Source organism: Callithrix jacchus, chromosome 3 (genome assembly GCF_049354715.1).
Source record: "Callithrix jacchus isolate 240 chromosome 3, calJac240_pri, whole genome shotgun sequence".
Lineage (NCBI taxonomy): Eukaryota > Metazoa > Chordata > Mammalia > Primates > Cebidae > Callithrix > Callithrix jacchus.
In genome coordinates this window covers 188,885,887-188,894,072 of record NC_133504.1, presented here as the reverse complement: position 1 = coordinate 188,894,072, position 8,186 = coordinate 188,885,887, and the positions used below count along the sequence as shown (strand labels likewise).

General features: G+C 58.8%; 1 protein-coding gene across 1 annotated transcript in view; it reads right to left on the bottom strand.

Annotated features, from left to right (window-relative positions):
* Nucleotides 1-6,220: 6,220 nt before the first annotated feature.
* CPZ (carboxypeptidase Z) overlaps nt 6,221-8,186 on the bottom strand; it is a 30,558-nt gene continuing 28,592 nt past the window's right edge. The window contains exons 10-11 of the mRNA XM_002806673.6: nt 7,451-7,550; nt 6,221-6,716 (exon numbers count right to left, since the gene is read on the bottom strand). Of these exons, the coding sequence (XP_002806719.4) occupies nt 6,355-6,716; nt 7,451-7,550 (462 nt within the window). The 3' untranslated portion in view covers nt 6,221-6,354. The remainder of the gene's footprint in view (nt 6,717-7,450; nt 7,551-8,186) is intronic.

The window sequence follows — 8,186 nt, the reverse complement described above, 5'->3', positions numbered from 1 at the left end:
ACAGTGAGGAGGACAGTGAGGAGGACAGTGAGGACAGTGAGGAGGACAGTGAGGACAGTGAGGAGGACAGTGAGGAGGACAGTGAGGAGGACAGTGAGGAGGACAGTGAGGACAGTGAGGACAGTGAGGAGGACAGTGAGGACAGTGAGGAGGACAGTGAGGAGGACAGTGAGGAGGACAGTGAGGACAGTGAGGAGGACAGTGAGGACAGTGAGGAGGACAGTGAGGAGGACAGTGAGGACAGTGAGGACAGTGAGGACAGTGAGGACAGTGAGGACAGTGAGGAGGACAGTGAGGACAGTGAGGACAGTGAGGACAGTGAGGAGGACAGTGAGGACAGTGAGGAGGACAGTGAGGAGGACAGTGAGGACAGTGAGGACAGTGAGGACAGTGAGGAGGACAGTGAGGACAGTGAGGACAGTGAGGAGGACAGTGAGGAGGACAGTGAGGAGGACAGTGAGGACAGTGAGGACAGTGAGGAGGACAGTGAGGAGGACAGTGAGGAGGACAGTGAGGAGGACAGTGAGGACAGTGAGGAGGACAGTGAGGAGGACAGTGAGGAGGACAGTGAGGAGGACACTGAGGACAGTGAGGAGGACAGTGAGGAGGACAGTGAGGAGGACAGTGAGGACAGTGAGGAGGACAGTGAGGACAGTGAGGACAGTGAGGACAGTGAGGAGGACAGTGAGGAGGACAGTGAGGACAGTGAGGAGGACAGTGAGGACAGTGAGGAGGACAGTGAGGAGGACAGTGAGGACAGTGAGGAGGACAGTGAGGACAGTGAGGACAGTGAGGACAGTGAGGACAGTGAGGAGGACAATGAGGACAGTGAGGACAGTGAGGACAGTGAGGACAGTGAGGAGGACAGTGAGGAGGGCAGTGAGGAGGACAGTGAGGACAGTGAGGAGGACACTGAGGACAGTGAGGAGGACAGTGAGGACAGTGAGGAGGACAGTGAGGAGGACAGTGAGGACAGTGAGGAGGACAGTGAGGAGGACAGTGAGGAGGACAGTGAGGACAGTGAGGACAGTGAGGAGGACAATGAGGACAGTGAGGACAGTGAGGACAGTGAGGAGGACAATGAGGACAGTGAGGAGGACAGTGAGGACAGTGAGGACAGTGAGGAGGACAGTGAGGAGGACAGTGAGGAGGACAGTGAGGACAGTGAGGAGGACACTGAGGAGGACAGTGAGGAGGACAGTGAGGAGGGCAGTGAGGAGGACAGTGAGGACAGTGAGGAGGGCAGTGAGGAGGACAGTGAGGACAGTGAGGAGGACACTGAGGACCGTGAGGAGGACAGTGAGGACAGTGAGGACAGTGAGGAGGACAGTGAGGACAGTGAGGAGGACAGTGAGGAGGACAGTGAGGAGGACAGTGAGGAGGACAGTGAGGACAGTGAGGACAGTGAGGACAGTGAGGAGGACAGTGAGGAGGACAGTGAGGAGGACAGTGAGGAGGACAGTGAGGACAGTGAGGACAGTGAGGAGGACAGTGAGGAGGACAGTGAGGAGGACAGTGAGGAGGACAGTGAGGACAGTGAGGAGGACAATGAGGACAGTGAGGACAGTGAGGAGGACAATGAGGACAGTGAGGAGGACAGTGAGGACAGTGAGGACAGTGAGGAGGACAGTGAGGAGGACAGTGAGGAGGACAGTGAGGACAGTGAGGAGGACACTGAGGAGGACAGTGAGGAGGACAGTGAGGAGGACAGTGAGGACAGTGAGGAGGATCACATCATTGCTTTGAGATAAGTGTCCTTGCCACAGGAATCAACAACACTGTGGTAACAGTCTGAGGTTGGGCAGGCAGTGGCGGGGCACGCGCCCTGGCAGAAGTGTTTTTTGTGTGAGGTTGTGATGGACTCGGCTCGAGATGGTAGTATTTGCCGTCTTTTGTGAGGGTTCTATGAGGAATGCCGTCGGGGCTCTTCCCAGCTCTGTCCGTGATGGTTCTATGAGGAACGCCGTCGGGGCTCTTCCCAGCTCTGTCCGTGATGGTTCTATGAGGAACGCCGTCGGGGCTGTTCCCAGCTCTGTCTGTGATGGTTCTATGAGGAATGCCGTCGGGGCTGTTCCCAGCTCTGTCTGTGATGGTTCTATGAGGAACACCGTGGGGGCTGTTCCCAGCTCTGTCTGTGATGGTTCTATAAGGAACACCGTGGGGGCTGTTCCCAGCTCTGTCTGTGATGGTTCTATGAGGAATACCATCGGGGCTGTTCCCAGCTCTGTCTGTGATGGTTCTATGAGGAACACCATCGGGGCTGTTCCCAGCTCTGTCTGTGATGGTTCTATGAGGAATACCATCGGGGCTGTTCCCAGCTCTGTCTGGGATGGTTCTATGAGGAACGCCGTCGGGGCTGTTCCCAGCTCTGTCTGTGATGGTTCTATGAGGAATGCCGTCGGGGCTGTTCCCAGCTCTGTCTGTGATGGTTCTATGAGGAATACCATCGGGGCTGTTCCCAGCTCTGTCTGTGATGGTTCTATGAGGAACGCCGTCGGGGCTGTTCCCAGCTCTGTCTGTGATGGTTCTATGAGGGACGCCGTCGGGGCTGTTCCCAGCTCTGTCCGTGATGGTTCTATGAGGGACGCCGTCGGGGCTGTTCCCAGCTCTGTCCGTGATGGTTCTATGAGGAACAACATCGGGGCTGTTCCCAGCTCTGTCTGTGATGGTTCTATGAGGGACACCGTGGGGGCTGTTCCCAGCTCTGTCTGTGATGGTTCTATGAGGAACACCATCGGGGCTGTTCCCAGCTCTGTCTGTGATGGTTCTATGAGGAACGCCGTCGGGGCTGTTCCCAGCTCTGTCTGTGATGGTTCTATGAGGAACAACATCGGGGCTGTTCCCAGCTCTGTCTGTGATGGTTCTATGAGGGATGCCGTCGGGGCTGTTCCCAGCTCTGTCTGTGATGGTTCTATGAGGAACGCCGTCGGGGCTGTTCCCAGCTCTGTCTGTGATGGTTCTATGAGGAACAACATCGGGGCTGTTCCCAGCTCTGTCTGTGATGGTTCTATGAGGAACGCCGTCGGGGCTGTTCCCAGCTCTGTCTGTGATGGTTCTATGAGGGACGCCGTCGGGGCTGTTCCCAGCTCTGTCCGTGATGGTTCTATGAGGAACACCGTCGGGGCTGTTCCCAGCTCTGTCTGTGATGGTTCTATGAGGAATACCATCAGGGCTGTTCCCAGCTCTGTCCGTGATGGTTCTATGAGGAACACCGTCGGGGCTGTTCCCAGCTCTGTCCGTGATGGTTCTATGAGGAATACCATCGGGGCTGTTCCCAGCTCTGTCTGTGATGGTTCTATGAGGAACACCATCGGGGCTGTTCCCAGCTCTGTCTGTGATGGTTCTATGAGGAACGCCGTCGGGGCTGTTCCCAGCTCTGTCCGTGATGGTTCTATGAGGAATACCATCGGGGCTGTTCCCAGCTCTGTCTGTGATGGTTCTATGAGGAACACCATCGGGGCTGTTCCCAGCTCTGTCTGTGATGGTTCTATGAGGAACACCATCGGGGCTGTTCCCAGCTCTGTCTGTGATGGTTCTATGAGGAACACCATCGGGGCTGTTCCCAGCTCTGTCTGTGATGGTTCTATGAGGAACACCGTGGGGGCTGTTCCCAGCTCTGTCTGTGATGGTTCTATGAGGAACGCCATCGGGGCTGTTCCCAGCTCTGTCTGTGATGGTTCTATGAGGGACACCGTGGGGGCTGTTCCCAGCTCTGTCTGTGATGGTTCTATGAGGAACACCGTGGGGGCTGTTCCCAGCTCTGTCTGTGATGGTTCTATGAGGAACACCATCGGGGCTGTTCCCAGCTCTGTCTGTGATGGTTCTATGAGGAACGCCGTCGGGGCTGTTCCCAGCTCTGTCTGTCTGGGTTTGGTTTTGTTTAACACGAGTGCCTCCATTTTTATTCTGACAGTGGAACCATGGGACTGCGGAAAGAGAGAGGGACAGCGGGGCCCAGCCAGCGTGTCCTGCCAGAGTCCAGGACGTCACCAAGGACTGCGCAAGTTCTAGAAAAAGGACACAGGGCCGGGCGCCATGGTGCACACCTGTAATCCCAGCACTTTGGAAGGAGAGGTGGGTGGATCACCTGAAGTCAGGAACCAGCCCAGCCAACATGGTGAAATCCTATCTCTACTAAAAAACAAAGATAAGCTAGGCGTGTTCGTGTGCACCTGTAATCCCAGCTACCAGGGAAGCTGAGGCACAAGCATCGATTGAACCCAGGAGGCGGAGTTCAATCACACCACTGCACTCCAGCCTGGGTGACAGAATGAGGCCTGGTCAAAAAAGGAGGGGTGCAGAAGGGCCCCCCACTGGCCAGGTCAGGGGTGGTGTGTGGAGAGAATGCTGTGTCCTCATCTCCTCCTCCCCAGTCCCCATTCTTGCCACAGCCTGCCCTGCACAGCTTTCCCCAAGCCTCCCTGGCTGACTCCCCATCCCAGTTTCTACACCAGGCCCTGCCCTTGGCCCCTGACATGAGCTGGGCACCAGAATGCGTTCTTCCACCCCCTATACCCACTGCAGCAGGCTCTTCTCTAGACAGCATGAACAGGCGGTGGCAGGGCAAAGAGCAGGGAAGGCCTCCTGCAAGTGCCCGAGCGGGGACTGAGCGGCCACCTGCACCCCTGAGGTCCTGGGCCACTTTTGCTAGCTGCCTCCACACCCACACCCAGAAGCAGGAAGCAGGGCTCTGCTCCACAGGCCTCCGGGGGCTTCAGAGGACCACTGCACAGTGCCCTGTATGCAGTTGGGCCAAATAAATGCAGACCTTCAGGCTACTAGGCACATGGGTGACTGTAGGGGGCAAGGGCTTGGGAGGCTGTGAGACGTTTCCCAGACACTCCAGATCAGTATCCTTGCCTTGCTCGGCAACCCCGCTGTGCCGGCCAAGTCTCAGGGGCTGTTGGGTGCCTGCGCCCTCCCCATGCTTTCCTCCAGAACACACCACCCACCCTGGGAGCGCCCCTGCGCCTCTGGACTTCAGCTGGGAGCCCCGAGGCCTTCCGTGTCCAGGCACAGCTGCCAAGAGGCGGTGGAACGAGGTTTGGGGTGCCGGTGAGGACCAGGCCATCATTCAGCCAAGGTCAAGGCACAGCTCAGAATGGATCCCCATTTCCACGGAGGGACCTCGCTCAGGCCTGGAGCTCCAGAAACCAGGGCGGCTGATGCCACAGCCAGGAGCATGTGAGGAGCTACTGCATGGCAGATGCTGCCCTCTGCTATGGGCTGACCCGTGTCCCTTCCGCAAAATTCATCTGCTGAAGTCCCAGCCCCAGGTCCTCAGTGTGACCTTATTTGGAGGTAGCATCTTTAGAGGTCACTAAATTAAAATGAGGGTCACTAGGGTCTTCTGTTAGGCCCTAGCCCAGTACAAGAAGAGGAGGTGTGGACAGAGGCACATGTAGGGGCAGTGAGGGGAAGAGCTGGGGAAAGACGACCGCCAAGGAGCCAGGGATCGACACGCCAGGAGGAGCCCGCCCTGCCGACAGGACTCTGCCGCCAGCGCCCGGGGCTGCGGGAGGACGCACCTCTGCTGTGGAAGCACCGGGTTCTGCTGGTTGGTGACGCAGCCCTTGGCTGGCCTGGGTGCCTTCTCTGCTGCATTCTCTGCTCAGGCTAAGGGACCCACCCCTGGCAGGTCCCAGAGCCGACAGACTTTCCTGATGTTGAGAGAGGGGACAAGAGGAGGTCCCTGGACCCAGGTAGCATGATTAGGATGAGGGAGGGCCCAGGAATATCCACCCCCGTGAAGCCGGGCCCCCCCAGAAGCCTGTGAGCCTCTGAGTGTGGTCCCCCCAACTATGCCGTGGGTCCCCAGGCTCTGGCCAGCTCTCCTCCCCTTGAGCTCTTGACTGTGCCTTGGAGTCACCTGATGCCCACCCCCATCCTCCCATTCAGCCCCCCTTCTCCTCTGCACTCCAGGACACACGAGCTTCAGCTGCAGGATCCAGGGCTCAGCTCCTGCAGAGGCTCTCAGCCCGGCCCACCTGTTTCCCATCTGAAGTCAGTTCAAGGTCTGGTGATCTGGGAAAAGCCAGCCAGTCCACCTGGCCCAGCACAGATGGGCTGGAGTCTCGGGCCTGCATTTGGGACTTGTGGGAGCAGGACAGCTGTCCGGGGTGGCCCTGTGGGGCCCAGGCCACAGCTGCCCTCCGCCAACAAGGTCAGTCCTCAGCCCTCCCTGGAGGGCACCTTACACAGAGCCTCTCATTACAGTGGAAAGTGGATAAAAAACATTTTAATGACACAGCAGCGGCTTTGTGGGATGTCTGTGGCAGACAAAACCAAGAGCCAGGAGCCCGGGACGCGGAGGTGGGCCTGGGCCTCCATTTCCGGGCGGGCGCTCGGGCCGGGCTAGTACTTGAGCAGCCACCGCGGCCTGTGGGCACTCAGTGATGTGAAGTAGGACCACCACCAGGGCTTGCTTCCGCCGGCAGAGGGCTGCCTGCGCGCCCGGAGCGGGTCGGGGTTGGGCTCCGTGCCCTCGCCCAAAGGGCTGGCACCTCCCAGTGGGTCGTGGGGCCCAGTCCTCCGCAGCCCAGGAAGAAAGTTCTTGGGTCCCACCCCCAGAGGCTGCAGAATGAAGTCCACGCGGCCAGCCCTCTTCATCCGGGCGGGGATGATGACTTTCTTGATGAGCCTGGCATAGCCAGGGGCTTGGGCGATGACAATGTGGGTACCAGGGGGCAGCAGTCTCCAGTAGTCGCCATCTGGGGCTGTGGACAGATGAAGAATTATTTTCACCAGGGCTGCGGACCCAGCCACAGGGTGATGGGTGGTAGATGGGAGTGGGGAGGGGGCAGCATGGGAGCCAGACACCAAATGTGCACGCGCCTCTGCATGGGCCTGGAATGTCCTTCCCACCTCTTTTCTCTGCCAAACTCTTATTCATCCCTCAAAACCCTGCTTAAGCACCCCCTCTTCTCTGAAGCCTTCGATGACCACTCCCATCCCACATGCCCAACCCACAGTTAGCAGAATTCCCCCCGTCTCTTCTGGACCACGTCTCTGCCAGGTAGCACCCATCACAGCGTACTGTCAGTTTTCATCAGCTGTGAAATCCCTGTAAGGGGGACCAGAGCCCACACGGGGCTGGACACCCCAGCTTGTCAGTGGGGTATGAACTTTGGGATAGAAACAAATGGGCTTATTGCTGTCCCCAGCAATCTTGGAGAAGGAGGCGTTTTCCTGGGAATACAGAGCACGCATCCACCATCCCTCAGCAGCCACGGCCAGGCAAGTTCTTCCCTCACCAAATGCCGCAAGAGGCGAAGCCTGCAGCCGATGCAGACCCCAGTTCCTGCCCATCCTCCCCGACCCCGCCAGCCTGGGGAGGAGTGGAGCTGTCCTGCCGAGCGCGGGGCACAGGTGGGTGCCTGAGGGCACTGGCCGCCACTGTGGCGTTCCCTTGGCAGATGAGGGCCCCAGGGGAAGCCGGGGATGTGCTCACCTGTGGTGATGTCGTGGCGAATGCCTTTGACCAAGATCCGGGCGTTTTTGACCGGCTTGCCATATTTGTCCATCACCACGCCTTTGATACCCCGGTGCACCTGAAGAGACCAGGGAGAGGCCACGGAGATGGCGCGAGCCCTCCCGACGAGCATGGAGGCCATCCCGATTGTTCCCCACACGCTTCTCAGAGCTCTGGGTCTCAGGGGAACCACTGCACAGAGCCCCACTCTGCCAGCCCTCGCTCCGCCATCTTTAACAAGCCAGTCACTCCCCTCTCTGGGCCTCAGTTTCCTCTCTGGTAATTGACCAGAGCACGTTCCAGGCTTTCGAATGCCCCTGCCTCTTACTCCATCTCCACAGGCACTGAGCAGAGAACCCTTTCCTGCCACTCTCCCGACTCATTGGCTATCCCTCCCTGCCTTCCCAGCCACAGCAGGGCTCGCTGGTTCTGAGCTGAGGCTCCCAGTGCAGCGTGGGCATCAGAGAGGACGAGGACTGAGGCAGCCTGGGCATTGGAGAGGCTGAGGACTGAGGCAGTGTGGGCATCGGAGAGGCTGAGGACTGAGGCAGTGTGGGCATCGGAGAGGCTGAGGACTGAGGCAGTGTGGGCATCGGAGAGGCTGAGGACTGAGGCAGTGTGGGCATCGGAGAGGCTGAGGACTGAGGCAGTGTGGGCATCGGAGAGGCTGAGGACTGAGGCAGTGTGGGCATTGGAGAGGCTGAGGACTGAGGCA